The sequence below is a fragment of the Scyliorhinus torazame genome, chromosome 29, assembly GCF_047496885.1.
Source record: "Scyliorhinus torazame isolate Kashiwa2021f chromosome 29, sScyTor2.1, whole genome shotgun sequence".
Classification (NCBI taxonomy): domain Eukaryota; kingdom Metazoa; phylum Chordata; class Chondrichthyes; order Carcharhiniformes; family Scyliorhinidae; genus Scyliorhinus; species Scyliorhinus torazame.
In genome coordinates this window covers 11,999,064-12,022,073 of record NC_092735.1, presented here as the reverse complement: position 1 = coordinate 12,022,073, position 23,010 = coordinate 11,999,064, and the positions used below count along the sequence as shown (strand labels likewise).

Sequence of the window (23,010 nt, the reverse complement as noted above, 5' to 3'; positions counted from 1 at the left end):
GGGTTCGATCCCGGCCCTGGGGGGGGCCACTGTCCGTGTGGAATTTGCACATTCTCCCCGTGTCTGCGTGGGTCTCACCCCCACAAGTCACCAGGGTAGGTGGGTTGGCCACGCTAAATTGCCCCTAAATTTGGGCGGGGAAAATTGGGTACTCTAAATTTATTTTCAAAAACTTGGCTAGCCCAAAAACCTGGCAGGTGCCACTTTGGGTTGTGTGCCTCTCCCCCTCCCAGGTAATTTAAAAAAGGAAAACGTCTTTGGAAGAGCAATGGGATGTGGCTGAGGAGGTTGGAATGTTCCATTCCTTCCCCTCCCCCCGCCCCCCCCCCCGTTTTGAACTTGGTCGAGCTCCCGTCACGAGCCGGGGCCGTTGGCCGTGACGTCAGTTCCGGCCGGACCGCTCGAGACGAGGGCGCTGCGCTCGAGCAAAACAAGAAGGGGGGGAAAAAAAACGGAGGCGGAAAACAAAAATCGCCCTCGATGCGAACCGGCGGCTTCGGATGTTTTAAAACCCCGATCGTGCCCTGTGGCGAATCGGATAGCTCTAGCAGCTGACAACGGTGTCTGCTTTTTTTTCTTCGACAAAAAAAAATTGTGCGTCGGATCCTCTCAAAAGCCGGAAAGATGTCGGCACAGGCCCAAATGCGAGCTATGCTCGACCAGCTCATGGGGACATCCAGGGACGGTAAGCGCGATCATGGCGAACCTTATCCTTCACTCGTTGAAAATTTATAGTGTCGATGTTTCCCCCTTGTGAATCGAGGTAACATGTCCGCTGTGGAGAATCCGGCCAATATGGTGGAAGATGCCCGAGCGCCCGCCCGGCTGGTGGTTTTTGGGGGGGGGGGGGGGGGGGGCGGGAAGGAGAGGGCGAGAGTGATTGACGGGCGCGCCCTGGCAATCAGCGGCGGCCTCTTCCCGGAGCGGCGGCGGCGTCGGCCAATGGGGAGCGCGCGTCCGGGGACAAGGCCGCGGGGCTGGCCAATCGGTGGAGCGGAGGGAGGCGGGCTGGCCAGCGGGATTGGTCGCTGCCCGAGGTGACGTGAGCCAATTGGTGACTGCGGCTACTGGAGTGGGTGGGACTTGTCTCTTCGCTCAGCCAATGGGAGGATCGAGGGACGGGTCTTGGCCTGTGTGTGTCGGGGATCAAAGCCCCCAATAAAAGGGGGGGGGGGGTGGAAGAGAGACTTATTGATCTGGTTCACCACATCCCTTCATTGCATTCGCATGTCGGCCATGGATTTAAAAATTCAATCTTATTGGCGATCTCTACATTGAATCTGGGAACCTGAAATTATTTCTGGAATTGCATCATTCTTACACGAAACGGATTTATGAGTTTTTAATAAATTGAAAGTATCCATTTCTTTTTCCAATTAAGGGGCAATTTAGCGTGGCCAATTCACCTACTCTGCACATCTTTTTGGATTGTGGGGGTGAGACCCGCGCAGACACTGGGAGAATGTGCAAACTCCACACTGACAACGACTCGGGGTTGGGGTCAAACCCCGGTCTTCGGTGCCATGAAGCAGCAGTGTGCCACCTTGCTAACAGATTTATAAGTTAATATCTTTTTTTAATAAACAATTTTCATGAGGTATTTTTTGGCATTGTAAACAGTAGAATTACAGAACGAGGAAACAAAAGGACTGGACAGTAAACAAAGTACATAGTGCAATTGCTGTAGCCCGCCCCACCCAGATGTGCCTAATTGACCCCCTATACTACATTCCGCTAACCCTCCTCTCTCTCTCTCTCTCTCTCTCTCTTCCCCCCCCCCCCCCCCCCCCCCCAAACGATTAATTCTCCGCAAAGAAGTCAATGAATGGTTGCCACCTCCGGGCGAACCCTAACAACGACCCTCTCAAGGTGAACTTGATTTTCTCTAAGCCCAGGAAACTCGCCATGTCTGACAGCCAAGCTTCCGACTTCGGGGGCTTTGCGTCCCTCCAAGCTAGAAGTATCCGTGTCCGGGCTACCAGGGAAGCAAAGGCCAAGACGTTGGCCTCTTTCTCCCCCTGGACTTCCGGGGCCTCTGAAAACCCAAAAATTGCCACCTCTGGACTCATTGTTCAAGACTCTAGACATGACGTCCTCGAACAAGCCCAAAACATGTGGACATGGTCTGCCGGTCCTCTCAGACACTTTACACACCTGTCCTCTACGCCGACGTATCTGCTCATTCGGGACACTGTCTTGTGGGCCCGGTGGATAACCTTAAATTGAATCAGGCCAAGCCTGGCACATATTCCAGTCTCATTAATCCTGCTCAGCGCGTCCGCCCACAGGCCTTCCTCAATTTCCTTTCCCAACTCCTCCTCCCATTTATGCCTCAGCTCCTTGTTCTGCGTCTCCTCCGCCCCCATGAGCTCCTTGTAAATATCCGAGACACTTCCCTCCCCCACCCATCCTCTAGACACTACCCTATCTTGGATCCCCCTTGGTGGCAAGAGTGGAAAAGATGGCATCTGCCGTACACAAAAAGTCCCGCCCTGAATATACCGGAATTCATTCCCCCTCGTCAACCCAAACCTGGCCTCCTGTGCCCTCAAGCTAGGGAAGCTCCCTTCCAAAAACAAACCTCCCATCCGCTCAATCCCCGTCCTCCGCCATACCCGAACCTCCCGTCCAACGTCCCCGGGGGCAAACCGATGGTTGTCACATATCGGGACCAGACCGATGCTCCCACGTGCCTCCTCCACTGTCCCCAGATCTGAAAGGCCGCCGCCACTACAGGACTGGTGGAGAAGCGTGCCAGCGGGAATGGTATAATTTAATATCTTGGTGTGCAGTTCCTGTTTTACTCTGTTTCCCAATGGTCCCATTAGTAATAAAGCTCCTCTGTTCGCATCACACCTGTGACACAGGATAGGCTGGTCATTGGGGGCCGCTCTGGCAGGGGGAAAAAAATGATAGCTTGAGTGCATAAAATACATGCATTATGTCTGAAGTGCCCTCGAGCAGTTTCATGGGTGGAGTTGATCATTGGATTCATATGATAATTGTAATCTGCTTGTCCACGTGGCCCAGTCGTCAACATTATTTCTTTGTAATCATTCCTCGGTGATCAAGATGCTATCAAATTTCTTACACTTGTGAAATATATAACCACGTGGAGGATTTGCTATTGTTTCTTTTCTCTGATGTTAATCTTGCAACTTTCTGCAACACTACTCTGATCAAACATAAAGACTATCTCATCCTTAGGACCCTTAAAAAAATTGATATCAGCCAGTTAGCAAGGATTAGGACCAGCTTTGATATCCCTTTGATTTTTTTCTGTATTTCTTTTGTCTTTCTAAATCTTTGTTTAAACAGTGAGTGCTGAAGACATCGGGGGGAAATGGCTTGGAGAGGAGTTACCAACGGTATGAGGGAACTAAATTAACACACACAGCTGAAGTGGTGAGAGTCCCTCTTTTAAAGTCACCATAACTCCATCTGTCTGTCACTAGTGAAGGCAATCTAATAATTCCCAAGTTACATTACTTGGATGTAATACAAAGTAAATGGTAAACTACAACTATAGTGGTTTCTGACCAGGGATAACTTTTGTCTTGATTAATCACTTTTCCTAATTTACAGAGGGAACATGTCTGGACGATACATTTGATTGTCAAAGTGCATTAAAAAATCAGAAAATAAGTCAGTTTTCTTTGAAAACCTCATTTAAAACCAATTAGATTACAAGATGTAGATACCAAGTTTTGGGATCTTTACATTTGTTTGCTGGTAAGCAATGGAATTTCCCATTTGTGCGCATTCATAATTAATAGGCATTTCCATTATTCACAATGAGTGAAAGGCACCAGCTAAATCTTGTAATCCAAGTTAGTGAAAATAACTACACAATCCTGTACAAAAACAATACTGTGGATGCTGGAAATCTAAAAAAACTGCTTAGAAATTCCAGTTTTCTTTTTGTTATTACACAAATCCTGTTTGCCTACTCAACTAATTGGCTGAAGTCTATAATACTTAAAGTTTATTGAAAAAGCAAGGTCATGGCAACTGTAGAACTTGCTGCTTGGATCCAAAATCTAATTTCTGTGTATTTTTAAACTTATTTGGGTATATATTCCTTAAACTAGATACACTTAATGATTGGCAGGTTAAGGATTAAGTCATTCAGGACTAAAGATTCCAGGTAACTGTAACGTTAAGCCAATAATCTTGGGAGTTAAATCCAAGCAATGACTTGTTAAATTGTCATGGCTTAATAGATAATTGCATGTAACTGTCTTGATATTGAATTGAATTTTGCTTATTATGATGCACTATTAGCAGATTCAGAACCCCAAGTTTGTATTCGGTTTTTCATCTATTGGTAACAAATCCAGACATTCAATGTAATTTCACCATGAACCTTAGTAACTAACTTAAGAGTTTTGTCACTTCTCACCTTGAAGTGATCTGCACCTATGAAGTGGGTGATGAGGAAACCGTCTTTGGCTACACGTCATATTCACAAAACAATCTAATCAGATTTTCCCTCACCTCCACCCTTCCATTTGCGATAGGGGATGGGAGCAAAACTCCTGCCTTTTTTGAGTCTCATAGATTTTTTTCATTTTACTGAGAACATTTACCACCAAAAATATATTCTAAACCTCAAGCGTAATATCTGCAGGAGTTCTACAGTTCTGTGATCCTATTGAGTGAGCTACCATGAAAAATTGCAAACCAAATGCAGTAATTGTTTTATGTTATTTAGAATTCATTTGTTGAATCCAGCATGAGAGAAGTATATTGAGAAGAAAAATGGGGTATTGAATGTCAACATATTGACATAAGGTACACTGATTCAGCAGTTGGTGATTTAAGATTAGTGTTGTAAAATATTCCTGGTTTTTGTTATCATAATTTTGATTGTCTTGAATAATAGATCATTACTCTTTTCAAAAAAGCCCAGCAAAGTAAGAATTTATTGCAAAAAAATTAAGTTAAAAGGCTGCATAATGTTGCAATATAGCACTAAGTGCTCATGTCAAAAGCTGATTTTTTTGACATCTCTATTTAAATTTTGAAAATATATTATTCACTATTAGAGTAGAGATTGGGTGTCTTCAGATTTGGTAATCAAACCAGGGCACAGAGATGTAATTCAATTTCTATTTCAAAACCATATATTCTGTCCTTTTTTTTACATAATACTTGACTTTATAATTCTTCTTGTTAATGAGCATAACTTAGAGCAGTTTGTGAAACAGAAGTAGAATCTTTTGGAACATTCTCTGCTGTATATAGTGAAGAACTGGGAGTTGCAAAACGGAGGTGCCGCAGCTCCCGTTACTGACCGGCGTTTACATAAGCTACTGCAATAAAAAATCAGTATTCCAAATGAAATGAAAAATGAAAATCGCTTATTGTCACAAGTAGGCTTCAAATGAAGTTACTGTGAAAAGCCCCTAGTCGCCACATTCCGGCGACTGTTCGGGGAGGCTGGTACGGGAAATGCTCTTAGTTGTTTTTGTCCTGCCTTCCTTCAGTTCTTCTGGCTTGCATCGTCCCAGTACTGTCAAATTATGAGAAGTGCACGTCAAGAGCATAGACTCTCCACTCAATGTCTTGACCACTCAATGTCTTGCCCCCTCCTCCCCACAGATTGGAGAGTAGCTCATGTTTCTGTTATTTTTTAGAAAGGAAAGATTCGTAACCCTGAATCGGTTGACGTCTGTAAATTTTACTTCAGGACAAATGATTTTGGAATGAATTATGTAGAGTGTGATTTTTGGTCACTTGTAAAGGTTGGTGATTATGATCATTGTGCGTTGTTTTGATGCCGCCTTGGATCGACGCCATCAACCTGGTTGATTTAAAGCTGTCATCAGAATGGCGGATGGAGATGATCTGGCTGATAATGTACACTTTTACTTTCAAAAAGTGTTGATAAAGTACTGAATGGGTGGGGAAAATATTGGGGTTGAAGTTAGATGTCGTGGGGTTATGGGACGATACTTTTGGATAGGTACCTATATGAAATCACATAAACTAAAGGCTGTTAATCAAATTTGATCTGGTTGGTGCTTTGATTTTTAAAAGTTAGGTGGGAGCAACAGCGTTATCCACTAATGCATCTCCTGGCGTTTGATCGATTACATTCTGGGTAAGGGCTGGTGGGGCAGGAATTTTTAAAGTTTTCTTTCCTTCCCTAAAGTGGCCTAGTGTTTTTTTTTCATTTATGCCTTTCCCAGAAAATATATGTTTTTTGGCTATGTTGATGTGCAACCTACTTACATCAATGTCTGGATGGGTGGACCTCGATAAAGCTATTTTTTTATGTTTTCCTTCATATGTTCATGGTTAAAGCTAACTGATAAAAAAAATGATCTGGAACTAATAGTCGATTAGCAAATATAGTTTTATAATGTAATGCTCGGACCATTGAATATAAACTAAGACCATGCTTCTGAAGCCCATATAAGATTTATTGGGCTCCATTTTCTTCTCCTTAAAGACAAGTCTTTCGGAAAGAGCAAACAGGGTAATTTTAATTTTTGGTACTCTGTTATGAGAATAGGCTATAAGATAACTTGGAGAAATACAGGTTTATAAAACAAATGGGGAGCTGATAGTAAGCCAGGTTACTTGATATGGATAAGGATGGTCATGCCAATAAAACCCATACATGGAAGAGTCCACTTCGAGGCCATTAGTACCTTCAGTTGTGGGAATAGGCTTCAAGATTACTTGGCATTAAGCCCAACCTTTCCTTATAGGATAACCCTCTCACCCCATGAATCAGTCAAGGGAACCTTCCCTGAGCTGTTTCGAATGCAAGTATCTCCTTGAATAAGGAGACCAAAACTGCATTGTTTTCCAGATGTGGCCTCACCAATGCCCTGTACAATAGTAGCAAAACATGGCGACTTTTATATTCCATCTCTTAGCAATAAACAACATAATTTCTTTTGCCTCCTTAATCACTTGCTGTGCCTGCACATCAATTTTTTGTGATTCACGTACCAGGCACCCAGATCCCTCTGTACCACTGAGTTCAGCCATGTCTCCATTTTTAAAATGCACTGTTTTTTAAATCTATTTCTGCCAAAGTGGACAAGATTACATTTTCCCGCATTATGCTCCACCTGCTAGGTGTTTGTGTTCCAGTGTTAACTGGTGGACATTTGCACTGCAAGGACCCCTCCCAGCTGTGAAGAATAACTTGCCAAAATTATTTAAAATACTGTTAGCCTGTTACTACGAGGACATTTCAAATTTGCCACAGGTTCATGCACTGACTATTCCTGAAATTATGTCCATATTATAAAGTAGGTTGCTGATTTAGATGCAGTAAAATTGTTAGTTTTAAAGCTGGGTGTCCTGCCGTGCTAAACGTTGGCAAAAGAGTTTATGCTGTAAATTTGTTATTACACAGAATATATGGCACTGAAACAGGGCATCAGCCCAATCAGTCCATGCATGTGTTTATACTCCATTTGTACCACCTCCCATCTTTGGTAATCTAAATTTACTTATGTAGCCAACTATTCTTTTCTCACTCATTTCCTTGTCCAGCCTCACCTTAAATGCATCTATATTATTCGCTTAAAGCTTTCCCTGTGGTTGTGAGATCTACATTCTCACCACTCTGGGTAAAAATGTTTCTTCTGACTTTCCTAATGGATTTCTTGGTGACAATCTTCTATTAATGCCTGCTAATTGTGGCTCTTCCCCACAATTTGGGCGGCACAGCAGTTAGCACTGCTGCCTCACAGCTCCAGGGTCCAAGGTTCAATTCCGGCCTTGGGTGACTGTCTATGGAGTTTGCACTTTCGCCTCGGGTTTGTGTGGGTTTCCTTCGGATGCTCTGGTTTCCTCCCACAGTCCAAAGTGTGCAGGTTAGGTGGATTGGCCATGCTAAATTGCCCCATACTGTTCAAACAGGTTAGGTGGTGTTACTGGGTTACGGGGATAGGTGGAGGCGTGGGTTTAAGTAGGGTGCTCTTTCCAAGACTTGATGGGTCGAATGGCCTTCTGCACTGTAAATTCTATGATAGCAATTGGTTTCTATTCTTGCCATTATCATTTTGAGATGATAGGGTGGAAATAAAGATAATTTTCAACTGTTCGAGAATAAATCTATATGGCATCTCAGTCTAGAATTTATTCCAAATGAGTTGTCGAGCTTGGACAGGATTCTAGCTATATATTGAGTTTCTCCTTTACTATGGTTTCACTCTTTCTCAGGACCCCAAACCTGTTGAACTTCTCAATGCTGCTTAAATTTTTCAAAACTATGCTTGGTACCTATATCTAAATTTTCTGATTTTCTTATTTATTTCAATCTTTTTGGTTTCTGCATTATAAGTCTTGGTCCATTGCCATTGATTATTAATCTAGAAAATGAAAAGCAAGATGAGATTAAAAAGCATTGGCCCTTGTGCTTGACCATAATCAACTCTATCCTGGAACTATAAACCACATCCAAATTCTCAGAATACTTTAAGATCATCCTGGATAGTATCAACAGCACCAGAATTATTTCTTCCGCAGCTAACAATCTCTTATGACCTCCTCCCACCCATCCTCTATTCTCACCTTGGAACACCATATTCATAGAGCTATTGCACTACTTTGTCTTAAATCAGTTAAATCATTCTTTTAAGCTGCGATGGCACTTATTTTCTAAACTGAGTCCATGCCCCATCTTACTACAAAGCTTCCTCATCTCATCCATGAAACATATCTCAACTGACAGCTTTAGGATGGGTAGCTGCACAATGCTTATATAGTGTTCAGGATTTGCTTGTTTCAGGGTGCTATTGCAGATAATGCAGATAAGTGGTGATGTTACATAAAGATTGTACAGTAAGAGGAAAGGAAGAATGTTTAAGGTTACAGGAGAAACTGGAAAATGGCACAGGGTGCGTTGCTCATTTGGTGAACAGTTGCAGACATGGCGACCCAAATGGCTTCTTTCTGTGCTGTAACAATTGTGATTCTGCCCCACATCTATCATGATTCCTATCTTTAGCCCATTTTTCCTGACCTCATTAGCCTTTCCATATCATCCAACAAGCCCTGCGTCTATTTAAAACTGTCCCTTACATTCCTTCTTCAGAAAAATCCATCCCTCTATTTAACTACTGCATTTACTCTAATTTTTCTCTTATATCCTGCTACATGCTACTTTGGGGTTCATGAACCTCCAGTCAGCCTCCCACTCTGCCCACAGTATTGAGATGGAATTGGTCAGTATCCAGATCGCTGGAGAGGAACAGCCATGTCTTGGATTTAACATCTGGCTTTGAGATATTTATAGAAAGCTCTACTTCATTGACAGTTGAGATGTATTCAATGGACAAGGTAGATTGTTTCGAAGGGATGGCTTCATTCTAAACTTCTGGAAACACAAAGGCTGATAAGGTGTTACCCTTGATTTCATAAAACATTTAAATTAGTTCAGCATGGGTATAGTGCAGATCTATTTAAAGATGGCATTACTGACCTTTATTGTTACACAGAGTCTAAATAGGTAATAACACCAGATAGGAAGTAGACTGGATTAAATCATTCAAAGTCGGCAGATGAGAGATGGAGACAGAAATTGTTCTGTATGACCTTTAATGACATTCATGGTGCTATATAAGTGCAAGTTGTAAACAAATACTGTACTAAACAGCTGAGTAAACAGGATAATGAAACATAGGCACCTATTCAATTAACTAACAAACTAATGAAAAGGATAGCAAAGAGTTGTGGAAGTAATAGGGAAAAGTCAGAGGTGTCAAAGACTATATTGGACCATTGAAGAATATTTAAGGAACGGTTACAAAGGACTCGGTGGGTATGGTGGAAATGTTACTCTTGGAGTATGATAGTTGACTATCAGAATTGAGTAATTTTGTGGCGCAGTAGGTTGCCTCACGGCGCCGAGGTCCCAGGTTCGATCCCGGATCTGGGTCACTGTCCGTGTGGAGTTTGCACATTCTCCCCGTGTTTGCGGGGGTTTCGCCCCCACAACCCAAAGATGTGCAAGGCAGGTGGATTGAACACTCTAAATTGCCCCTTAATTGGAAAAAAATGAATTGGGTACACAAAATTTCTTTTTAAAAAAGAATTGAGTAATTTTAATAAGACAGCTAACCATTATTTGAATAGCTTACTGAACTCTAGGATTGTTCCTGTAAACTGGAAGGAGGCTAATGTAGTTAGCATCTTTTACAAAAGGTGACAAGATGGACCCAGCTAACTGTCAGCATGCTGTTGGTGATTTGAACATTCTGAACTCTCCCTCTGTGTACCCGAATAGGCGCCTTAGTGTGGCGACTAGAGATTTTCACAGTAACTTCATTGCAGTGTTAATGTAAGCCTACTTGTGACACTAATAAAGACGGCACAGTGGTTAGCACTACTGCATTACAGCGCCGGGACCCAGGTTTAATTTCGACCTTGGGTGACTGTGGAGTTTGCACTCTGATTTGATTTATTATTGTCACATGTATTAGTATACAGTGAAAAGTATTGCTTCTTGCATGCTCTACAAACAATGCATACAGTAAATAGGGAAGGAAGGAGAGACTGCAGAATATAATGTTACAGTTATGGCAAGGTGTAGAGAAAAGATCAACTTAATACGAGGTAGGTCCATTCAAAAGTCTGATGGCAGTAGGGAAGTAGCTGTTCTTGAGTCGGTTGGTACGTGACCTCAAACTTTGGTATCTTTTTCCTGACGGAAGAAGGTGGCAGAGAGTATGTCCGGGGTGCGTGGGGTCCTTAATTATGCTGGCTGCCTTTCTGAGGCAGCAGGAATTATAGATGGAGTCAATGGATGGGAGGCTGGTTTGCGTGATGGACTGGGCTACATTCGCGACCTTTTGTAGTTTCCTGCGGTCTTGGGCAGAGCAGGCTCCATACCAGGCTGTGATATAACCAGAAAGAATGCTTTCTATGGTGCATCTGTAGAAGTTGGTGAGGGTTGTAGCTGACATGCCAAATTTACTTAGTCTTCTGAGAAAGTAGAGTCGTTGGTGGGCTTTCTTAACTATAGTGTCAGCATGGGGGGACCGGGACAGGCTGATGGTGATCTATACACCTAAAAACTTGAAGCTCTCAACCCTTTCTACTTCGTTCCCATTGATGTAGACAGGAGCATGTACTCCACTACGCTTCCTGAAGTCGATGTCAATCTCCTTCGTTTTGTTGATATTGAGGGAGAGATTATTGTCGTCGCACCAGTTCACCAGATTCTCTATCTCATTCCTGTACTCTGTCTCGTCATTGTTTGAAATCCGACCCACTATGGTGGTGTCATCAGCAAATTTGAAAATCGAGTTGGAGGGGAATTTGGCCACACAGTCATAGGTGTATAAGGATTATAGTAGCGGGCTGAGGACACAGCCTTGTGGGGCACCGGTGTTGAGGATGATCGTGGAGGAGGTGTTGTTGCCTATCTTTATTGATTGTGGCCTGTGGGTTAGAAAGTTCAGGATCCAGTCGCAGAGGGAGGAGCCGAGGCCAAGGCCACGGAGTTTGGAGATGAGTTTTGTAGGAATGATGATGTTGAAGGCTGAGCTGTAGTCGATAAATAGGAGTCTGACATGGGTGTCTTTGTTATCTAGGTGTTCCAGGGTAGAGTGCAGGGCCATGGAGATGGCGTCTGCTGTGGACCTGTTGCAGCGGTAGGCGAACTGTAGTGGATCAAGGTCTCAGATAGAAGTTCATCTGAGGCTTCTGGGGTGGAGGGCTCGTTCTCGTTGACCTCTTGCTCAAAGCGGGCATAGAATGCGTTGAGCTCATCAGGGAGGGGTGCATTGGAGCCGACGATTTTACATGCCTTCATCTTGTAGCCCGTTATGTCTTGCAGACCTTGCCAAAGACGGCGGGGATCCGTGTGGCCAGCCTAGGACTCGAGCTTGGTCCGGTACTGTGTTTTGGCATCTTTGATGGATTTCTTTAGGTCATATCTGGCTTTCTTGTAGCGGTCAGGGTCGCCTGATTGAACGCCTCAGGCTTAGACTACAGCAAGCAGTGAATATCCCTGTTCATCCAGGGTTTCCGGTTGGGAAACACGCGGATTTGCCTCTTTGGCACACAGTCTTCTACACACTTACTAATGAAGTCAGTTACTGTAGTGGCGTACTCATTCAGGCTGGTCGCAGAGTTTTTAAATACTGACCAGTCCACTGACTCTTAAGCAGTCCCGTAGGAGATCATCCGATTCCTCAGACCAACAACGCACGACTTTCTTTGACGGATTCTCCTGATTCAGTTTTTGCTTCTCAGCCGGGAGCAGGAGCACAGCCTTGTGGTCAGATTTGCCAAAGTGTGGGCGGGTGATAGAGAGGTAGGCAGGTTTGATATTTGTGTAGCAGTGGCCAGGATGTTTCGGCCTCTGGTGGAACAGGTATCGTGTTGGTGGTAAATTGGTAGTATGCTCTTGAGTCCCCAGCTACAATGAACAAGGCCTCGGGATGTTTCGTTTCAAGGCTATTTGTGATGGTGAATATTTCGTCCAGTGTGATTTTCACGTTCGCATGGGGTGGGATGTAAACTGCCGTCAGGATAACGGAGCTGAACTCCCGCGGAAGGTTCAGCACAGTAGCATTGTGGATAGCACAATTGCTTCACAGCTCCAGGGTCCCAGGTTCGATTCTGGCTTGGGTCACTGTCTGTGCGGAGTCTGCACATCCTCCCCGTGTGTGCGTGGGTTTCCTCCGGGTGCTCCGGTTTCCTCCCACAGTCCAAAGATGTGCAGGTTAAGTGGATTGGCCATGATAAAATTTGCCCTTCGTGTCCAAAATTGCCCTTAGTGTTGAGTGGGATTACTGGGTTATGGGGATAGGGTGTAGGTGTTGACCTTGGGTAGGGTGCTCTTTCCAAGAGCCGGTGCAGACTCGATGGGCTGAATGGCCTCCTTCTGCATTGTAAATTCTATGATTCTAAGGTAGTAGGGTCAGCATTTTAGCGTCAGGTATTCTTGGTCCGATGAGCAGAAACTCGCCAGTGTTGCTACATCTAGGCACCAGGAGGTGTTGATTAGGAGGCAGACCCCACCTCCCCTTGCCCTGCCTCAGGCCGCCGTACGGTCCATTTGGTGGATTGAGACGCCCTCTGGTTGTAGGGCACAGTCCGGTGAAGCAGGAGTGAGCCATGTCTCCATGAAACAGAGCACACAGCAGTCCCTTAGTTCTCTTTGAAAAGTGAGTCTGGCTTTAAGTTCGTCTAGCGTGTTTTCTAGAGATTGGACATTAGCTAGGAGTAAGCTAGGCAGAGGGGCTTTGGGGTCACGTTGTTTCGCTCTCACCTGCATGCCTGCACCTTTTCCATGCTTCCTGGAGTGACTGCTTCTTTTCACGCCTGGGAGACGGTGAGATTATGCAGTGTTAGGGAATAGTTCAGTGTTAGGGAATAGTTGTGTCCAATGAGGTTATTCACTCTGGTCGGTGTGTGGATGGAGGATTTGTTGCCTTGCTTGCGGTTCCTGGGTCGTTAGGTGGGTCTGCGCGGTCGAGCATTCCGGGTCGCTGTCAGGCTGTGGTTTGTCTTCACAAGTTGGTGGATGTCCAGACCACGCTCCGGCGCGGATGGGGTGAAGGCCGGTAAATGGATGACGTCTCTGGGATCGCGGTTGCGGATGAGGCGTTGGCCGGGTCCATGTGTTGGGGCCCGCAGAGTCCTTTCCAGATCGCGGTCTTCCTTCAGAGGACAGAGGATCTCTAGACCTGCAAGTAAATTTTAAAAAGCAGTATTAGTGATTGTTCGGCTGTGGGAGTTGATTTTTAGGAGTGTGGGGCGACTGTAGAGGGGGAGAGTAGAAGGAGTGCTTGAGGCCTGCAGGAGCTCACAGGTCTCTGGGTCAGCGGGGTTGGAAGCTGGGGGGGGTGGGGGGGCTGCAGCTGCTACGATGCTGGTCCAGTCGTTGGAGAGCAACAGAGTGAAGACCCTGGCTTCTAGGGTGTTTTCCTGGTCTCTGGCAGCCGCTGTAGGGGAATTCCAGGCCTGGGACTGCAGCTCCAGCAGCACGTGGTCGGCTGGTCCTGGTCGATTTCAGGTGTCAGTTTCAGGTGTCTCCAGTGTCCTAAAGATCGCTAAATCTGTAAGTAATTCAATTAGAACATTGTTAGAGAGTTTAAAAGAGTTAGAATGAAGTTTTAGAAGCATAGAACGTGAGTAAAAGATAGAATTAGAGGGTATGCTGGGCACAGCTTGCAAGAAGTCTGCGTAGGTTTCCTGCGGGTGTTCCAGTTTCCTCCAACAGTCCCAAGATATGCAGCTAAGGTAGATTGGCCATAATAAAATTGTCTCTAGTATCCAGGGATGTGAAAATTAGGTGGGGTTAAGGAGAAGATTAGGATGGTGAAGATTAGGTAGGGTGCTCTAGAGGGTCGGTGCTAACTCGATGGACCAAATGGCCTCCTTCTGCACTGTAGGAATTCTATGAATTTTTAGAGATGCAATAAGATTTCACGGATAGAGAGAGGCATGTTAGGGACACACAACATGGCTGTATAAAAAAGTTATATCTTACAAATCTGAGTACTTTTTGAAGAAATTATGAAGATATTGGATAAAGGAAGCACAGTATGTATTGCCCATTTAGATTTTCATAAAGCTTTTGATAAGGTATTGCACAAGAGGCTTCTGTACAAAAGTGGTCTAATTCTCCAGTCTGGAAATCTGTTTGGAAACAGCAGTTGTCTGGAAATTATTTGAGTACACCCAAGCAACTCCCAGCATAGGAACAGCTTTGAGAGCAGAAACGTGAAAGAGACAGTATTTGGATAAGTAAAGCAATTTTTATTGCTGCTTTATAATGTTTCATCACTGCTTCAGGGAAATATTTGTAACTGCAGTGTTTTCTGGTGTTCTCACTGGTGGTTTGGCATTCTGAAGTTCTTGAAAGTAAAGGTAAAGTCACCTAGTCCCAAATGACCATCGGCTGCTTTCCCCTTTGGAGAATCACCACACATCGGGCAAGGAGCAAGGTTTAAAAGGCGGGGCGTTCACGAATAGCCTCAGCCAGTACGGGAATTGAATCCACACTTCTGGGCTAACTGTCCAGCCGACTGAGCTAAACCGGCCCCCGACGTTCTTATATAATCCAGCCCCTACTTAATGATCCCAAATATTTAAGTTGGGGCTGCTTTAGCACAGTGGGCTAAACAGCTGGCTTGTAATGCAGAACAAGGCCATCAGCGTGGGTTCAATTCCCATACCGACCTCCCCGAACAGGTGCTGGAATGTGGCAACTAGGGGCTTTTCACAATAACTTAATTTGTGACAAGCAATTATTATTATTATCAGGACTGGAAAAGTTGCAACATATATTAAATAAGATTGAGAACTAGCAAGCAGAATGTAGACAAAAAATAGTTATGGGTTGATTTGGATGTGTTTGGACACTGATCATCAGTGGTGTTCTACAGTGATTGGTGTTGGGACTATTAAGTTAATGATCTGGTTGTAGATGTTGGGGCATGAGCTGAAGTGGTAGGAATGTAGACGATTCTTGGCTGCTACAGGTAAATTTTAGTGTATTGGGAGATTAGATTCCTGAATCGTAAATAATGAATTTAAATCCAACGTACATGTGAATAATGTGATTGCTCAACTTGCATGCACCCTTCAGGGGAAAGCATTAAAGAAGGTAGAAAAATAAAGAGACCTGTACATTTTAGTGCACTGACCTCTTAAAGTATATTGGCAATGCTGAAGCGAAAGCTAGATCAAATATAATGTTGGAGCACGTTCATTCCTCTGTACCATTCTTGATGTAGGGTCCATAGTTAGTCCACTGCTCTTCACTTTTATACAAATCCTTGATGATGTCTAGACTTGTGGAGTCAGTTTTTCATGCTGATGGTGCTTAATTCTCCCCCTCTGCCTCCTTTGATCCCATTCTGCCTATTTCAGTGGGCGTAAGAGCTATCATGCAGTTTTGAAGAACATAGTTCTCCGAATATAATGGTCAGCATTCCTCCCTCATCCACCAGCAGCAAAATCAGGTTAACTAATTATTCTAGGACGTGGCTTTTTACGCATTCACTGTTGCATTTGTCTGTGTGTGTACAGTGACTGATCTCAAAAGTCTTGGGTGTTTTAAGATGCTTGGTAATCTTTGTTATCATTCATGGGATGTGGACGAGGATGGCTAGGCCATCCTTAAAGGTGGTGGTGAGCTGCCTTCTTCAACCGCTGCAGTCCATGTGATCTATGTAAACCCACAGTCCTATAAAGGAAGGGAATTCCAGAAATTTGATCTAGTGACAGTGAAGTAATGGCAATATAGTTCCAAGTCAGGATGGTGAGTAGCTTGCAGGGGAACTTCCAGGTGGTGGTGTTCCCATGAATCTGCTGCCCTTGTCCTTCTAGATGGTAGTGGCCATGGGTTTGGAAAGTGCTGTCCAAGGAGCCTTGGTGAGTTGCTGCAGTACATCTTGTAGATGGTACACACTGCACTGTACAAGTGGAGAGTATACCATTGCACTTGTGCCTTGTAGATGGTGGACAGGCTTTGGAGAGTCAGAAGGTGAGTTACTCACCACAGGGTTCCTAGCCTCTGACTTGCTTTTTAAATACTTTTTTGCATCCTGGATATTGTTCCAACTAAATGTTGGTAAAACTGCCCATCCTCTTTGTCCCCTGCAAGCCACCCGTGTGACACTGGCCTTTACTTTCTCAATTTCTCTGATTACAGTTTAGCCTAAGCCCATAGGTGCTGAATCTTGATACTACTTGACCCCAAACTCAGCCTCCACATCTGATGCACCATCAGCATTTTATTCCAACTTTATAAGATTGCAGCCTCCATGCCACGCAAACTGCCTTCTTTGTGCAGAACTAATCTACAGCTTTAGTAATTTGAGATCTGATTTCTCTGGCGGTCCCCTTGATGGGTTTCTTCCCAGCACAACAATAACCCATCCAAATTTCTCAATTTGTGCTCTCGTCACCCCTGTGCTGTGCCCCAGCTCCTTGACTTTAATGTTCTTGTCTTCCCCTTCACTTCTTTCCATGACCATGCCTCAATCCTCAGCTGTGTTCATACACATAGCCCCCCTCCTGCAACACACTTGTTCTTTGTTCTGCCTTCCTTCAACCATCTATTGTAACACTCTACCATCTACTTTTGCTGTCCCCTGCTGTTGAAAGCACCTTTCAGACCCTTTCCTTCAATGTACTTTGGCCAAATCTTTCCTGTGCTTCCCAACCCTCACTCATGCCGTCCCTACTTTCTCTCTGGTTAAGATTGCCAGGGAAGGAATTGAAATTTTATGGTTAAAGTCGAGGGAAAATTGGTATGTAGGTCATCCTAGCCCCATACCTTTATGCAGCTGATAGAAAAGTCACAGACCAGTATTAATTGGCGCTTGTATGCAAGTCACTTGCATTATTGACTTGATTATTGTATACTAATAAATGTCTCCTGGTAAACTGGAACTTCATTTTCTGCCCTATGTGTATAACAGGTTTAACACAACTACACGAGACATGAATCAGCCTACAAGGAGTCAATATTCCTCTTTAGACAAATGATTTTATCTTGGTTTTTGAATTGTAAGTTATACTTTAGATAAATTAGCTGAATAGTCTCTTTCTTTGTATGCAGTCCTCAGTTTTGCAGTGTCTTTTGGGATAAGATGCTACATGCACAATGTTAGGGTTTCTTCTATCCACACAGTGCGCTACACCTCTGTTGCAATAAATGGCTAGCAGTTTGACCTGGAATGTTTATCCCATGGAAGCTTTTGGTTCAGTTGCCTCTCTTGCCTCTGAGTCAGAATTCTATGAGCTTAAATCCCAAAGCAAGCTTAAACATATGATCTTGGCTGACAGTTCAATGCAGCTCTGTAAATGCTGCATTGTCTTTTGATGAAATGTTAAACTGGGGCCTCAGAATCCAAAGACGGTTAAACAAAAAGCAGAGAGATCTCTAGATATCATGGCGAGCAATGGTCCCTGAAGTAATCACCGCAAACAGATGATCTTGTTAGTTTGCTTTCTCAGCCATTATTGTATGCAGATTAACTAATGTTTCCCTACATAATACCAGTGACTGCACTTCGAAAGTCATAGAATCCCTACACCGACCCTCCGAAAGAGCACCCTACCTAGGCCCACTCCCCTACCCGATACTGTAACCCCACAACCCCACCTAACATTTTGGACAATAAGAGGCAACTTAGCATGGCCAATCCACCTAACCTATTCATCTTTGGACTGTGAGGGGAAACCCACGCAGATGCGGGGAGAATGTGCAAACTCGACACAGTGAGTCACCCAAAGTTGGAATTGGTCCCTAGCGCTTTGAGACAGCAGTGCTAACCACTGTGCCAACCCCATTAGTTTTCTATGAAGCACTTTGCAATATTTCATTTTGGTTCATTATTTTATGTAAAGACATTTAATTTGAAGAAGTCAAGCAAACCAAATTAAGCCTTCACGCTTTACTAATAGTGAGATTGCATCCTAGTCATAGAGTCTTAGTCATTGTTACATAAAAGGAGACCACTCGGTTCACTGAGTCTATGCTGGCTCTCTAGAGAAATCCTGTAAGTCCCATTGGCCTGCTCTATTCCTATTGCCCAACAAGTTTATTTCAAGTGCCCAACCAATTTCCTTTAGAAATCATTGATCATCTCCACTTCTACCACCCTTGTAACAATTGTTCATTTGGCATGGCTCCTTCCTTCTAACCACATATACACATGACCACAGTTAGGATTAATATAGCTGCCTGTCAAATCTGAATCAATTTTTAAATGAATTGTTTGCCATTACATTGCAACTACTTGTAGCTAGATAACATCTTTAAACTAATTAAATTTCCCAAGGACTTCACAGGAACGTTATAAATTAAAGTAAGACTCTGAGCCACATTAGGTCAGATGACCAAAAGCGTGCTCAGAGATTGTCTTTAAAGAGTGTCTTGAAGGAGAAAGGCATGGTAGAGAGGTGTAGGGAATGTCTTCCAAAGCTTGAAGCCTAGGCAGATGAAGGTGCAGCCACCAGTGGTGGAGCAATTAAAATGGTGGATGCACAAGGGGCCAGAATTTGAGCAGCACATATCTCAGAGGGTTCTGAGGACAGCAGCCTCTATTTCAAACATTTGCAGCTTGAAGCAAAAAAAAGTAAAATACAGGTATTCCTAATTTTCCCAGTTTTACTTTCCAAAGAAAGTGTCAGCTGTGAATGGGATTATCAAAATTTTCAATGTAGATTTACAGGACTGCACATTAAAGCAAAGCCCCATCTGCTTTCTCAGCTGGATGTAAAAGATTCCAGGACACTATATTTCTGAGAAGAGTAGTGGAACTGTTGCATGTGTCCCGGCCAATATTCATTTAGCACTCAATCAACACTACTAAATAAACAAATTATCTAGTCATTATCACATTGCTGTTTGCAGGAACCAAACACAAATTAGCTGCTTCATTTTCTATATTAGAACAGGAACAACACTTCTACAAGTATTTCATTATGGGTCCTTTGGATTCTTCCTGTAGCCTGGCGTCACTAAACTGTAAACCACAAACCTAGAGCAATACTCTGTGGTCTCGGGTTCAAATCCCACCACAGTAGATGGTTAAATTTGAATTCTAAAATAAACCTGAGGTTGTGAAAGGTGCTATAAAAATACAAGTCTTTTCTTTTATAATATCCACCCCAATTGGTGAAATTTCTTCATTGGGACCAGAAACCTGATCATCGGATGCATTGATTTGTTTGATGAACGCATAAGGCAATAAATTTGTATGGTGTAATTTCCATTTGGAAAGGTATTTGTAATCCAATTCCTCCCCTGGAGACAGTGCTGTTACCACAAACAGATAATTGGACAAATAATAATATGTATTGGAAACAGTGACATAAGTGAGTTTCACAGAAAGATCATAGAATTTACAGTGCAGAAGGAGGCCTGTAGGCCCTTCGAGTCTGCACCGCCCCTTACAAAGAGCACCCTACTGAAGCCCACATATCTACCCAATCCCCGTAACCCAGTAACCCCCAGTTAACATTTTTTGGACACTTGAGGGCAATTTAGCATGGCCAATCCACCTAACCCGCACATCTTTGGACTGTAGGAGGAAATCGGAGCACCCGGAGGAAACCCACGCAGACATGGGGAGAACGTGCAGACTCCGCACAGACGGTGACCCAGCCGGGAATCGAACCTGGGGATGTGAAGCAGCTGTGCTAACCACTATGCTACCGTGCTGCCCCAATAAATAAACCTTCCTCAGTCTGAAAAATGCCAAATAATTGTATGACCTAGAGTTTCTCAAGTGGAAAGAACTTGGGTTCAGCTTCCTACAACATAATTTCTTTACTTTTGAGGGTGGTGCAGTGGTTAGCACTGCTGACTATGGCACTCAGGACCCGGGCTTGATCCTGGCTCCGGGTCACTCTGAGTGCAGTTTGCACATTCTCCCCGTATCTCCGTGGGTTTCACGTCCGCAACCCAAAGATGTGCAGGTTAGGTGGATTGGCCACACTAAATTGCTCCTTAATTGGAAAAAAATAATTGGGTACTCTAAATTTATATTATCACAATTATTTATATACATTTTTTTCCAGTTAAGGGGCAATTTAGCGTGGCCTACCCTGCACATCTTTGGGTTATGGGGGTGAGCCCACGCAGACAGAGGGAGAATGTGCAAACTCCACATGGACAGTGACCCGGGATCGAACCTGGGTCCTCGGTGCCATGAGGCAGCCGTGCTAACCACTGTGCCACCCTCTGCTTCCTGCAGCATCGTAGCCCCAATGAAAACAGCAAAAATTCAGAAATTTTCCTAGGTGTACAAAACTTGAATTTTTTTTGGACAGAAAGGTTGGTATCATTGCAGCTTTGGCAATTTATCTGAGGACGAAATAAACTGGTAATTATAGAATGAATCATAGAATTCCTACAATGCAGAAGGAAGCCATTTGGTCCATTGAGTCTGCACCAACCTTCTGAAAGAGAACCCTACCAAGGTCCACTCCCCGACCCTATCCCTATAACCTCACCTTACCTACATATCTTTGGACACTAAAGGCCAATTTTAGCATGGCCAACCACTTAACCTGTATATCTTTGGGAAGAAACCGGAGCACCCGGAGGAAACCCACGCAGACACGGGAAGAACGTACATATCCACACAGTCACCTGAGGTAGGAATTGAGCCTGAATTCCTGGCGCTGTGAGACAGCAGTCTAACCACTGTGCCACTGTGTCACCCCAATCACGTGATTTCGATTTTGTTTATTGCATTTGTCTCGACATTCAACCTTTTTGTTTTCTTTTAAAGGCTCCTTGTACCTTTAACAACTCAGAAATTTACTTGTACAGATCATGAACATTTTGGTTTCATTGTTTGCCAGGTCTGTCTCTGGTGGGAAACTTCCAGTGGTGGCCATGGTGTGAGTGGCCACACACAAGGCTGCTCCTGCTGGAAGGTATAGGAAAGAGCTTTTTTACCCAATATTGGGTGTAATTTTGACAAAAAGATGTGGTTGAAGTTCGGAGGGGCAGCTTCCCCCGGGAGTGGTATGTCTGCTGGCTACCAAACCCGGCAGAATACGGTGAGAGACCTGGCCAAGAGTTGGAGGGAACCTGTGGGACAGCGGCCAGTGGAAGGATGGCGGAGGGAGCTTGTGCAAGTTGGAAAGCCCCAGATGGATCAGTTGATAGCTTTCATCAAGGATGAGTTCTGCCAGCAGTGGAAGGAAATACGGGAGGACTGTTCGAAGGGGCTGTGCCATCTCTGAAGAGCTCGATGGACCGGTTGGAGAAATGTTTGGAAATGGTCGCAGATCCGAGAGATTGTAGGTGTGATTTCAGATCACAGCGATCGAGTGGTGGCATCGGAGGCGGAGGTGGGGCTCTTGGGAGACCTTTGCAAGACGTCGAGGACAAATGTGGAGGAACAGGAGAACAGTTTGAGAAGGCAGAACATGTGGATAGTTGGCCTGCCTGAAGGAGTGGAAGGTGTGAGTGCCACGAGGTACGTGTCAAAGATGGTGGCGGAGGGTACTAGATAAGACCCCTGAAGTGGACAGAGCACACAGGTATCTGAGGCAAAAGCCTAGAGCTGGGGAGCCGCCGCGGTGGTGATGGTGAAACTCCACAAATTTGTGGAGAAACAGAAGGTCTTGCATTGGGCCAGGGAGAGACGCACCTGTAAATGGGAGGGGAACAAATTCTGAATATATCAGGACATTGGAGCCGAGTTGGCGAAACAGCATACAGGGTTCAACAAGGCCAAGGCGTTGCTGCATCGGCGGCAACCAGATTTGGGGTGCTCTACCTGGCGAAGTTATGAGTGACATTTGAAGGCTGAGAATATTACTTCGAGACCCCAGAAACGGCTGAGGACTTCATCAAGGAGCATAAACTGGGGGAGAACGGAGTTGAACAATTCTGGGGAACTGGAATGCCAGCATTTTGTAATGGTTGGGAATACGATTGAAGTGGGGGTAGGGTTTGAGGGGTTTTCTTTTCCTCTGGTCTTTAGGGGATTCTTTTTTGGGATTGTTGTTTACTGTTGGGTTGATAAGGGGTAGCAGGGGTTTAAAGTTTGTGGGGATAGGTGTTCTTTCCTCCTCCTCCTCTCTCTCCCCCCCCCTCCCCCCGCTTGTTTCATGGGACTGTTTGTATTTTATCTCTTGTTTGTTTCCTCTCGGGGGAGGTGACCTGGTGTTCAGGATGAGACTTTGTTTTGGTGGGGAGGGTAAGATCAGCAGGGCGCCTTCTTCCCTGAGTGGAGGATTGGGGGGTGGGTCATTGGGAGGAGCCTTTAGCCAGGGGCTGCCATGCTAGCAAGTAATGCTGGTGAACGGAATTGAGGTGGGGGAATAAGGCCAAGAGAGGTGGCCCGGGGGGAGGGGCTGTCGTGACATGGTGAGGGGGGGGGGGGAGAAGGGGGCCATTTGGGGTAGGTTAGGTACAGGGTGGAATTAACTGGGCCGGGGCTGGAGTTAAGTGGGGAGGATGATGGACGATAGAGGGGAATGGAGGCACAAGCCTTCGGTAAGGCTGGGAATGTGCGTGGGCTCAATGGGCCAATTACAAGATCACGG

The 23,010-nt window shown here is 44.6% G+C and overlaps 1 protein-coding gene across 2 annotated transcripts in view; it reads left to right on the top strand.

Moving 5' to 3' along the window:
• Window positions 1-378: 378 nt before the first annotated feature.
• The window catches only part of LOC140403867 (putative RNA-binding protein Luc7-like 2), a 111,954-nt gene continuing 89,322 nt past the window's right edge, over window positions 379-23,010 (top strand). The window contains exon 1 of one of the 2 annotated variants that reach the window (XM_072492073.1): window positions 379-685. In XM_072492073.1, the coding sequence (XP_072348174.1) occupies window positions 625-685 (61 nt within the window). In that variant the 5' untranslated portion in view covers window positions 379-624. The remainder of the gene's footprint in view (window positions 686-23,010) is intronic. The other variant, XM_072492076.1, reaches the window with a different exon arrangement.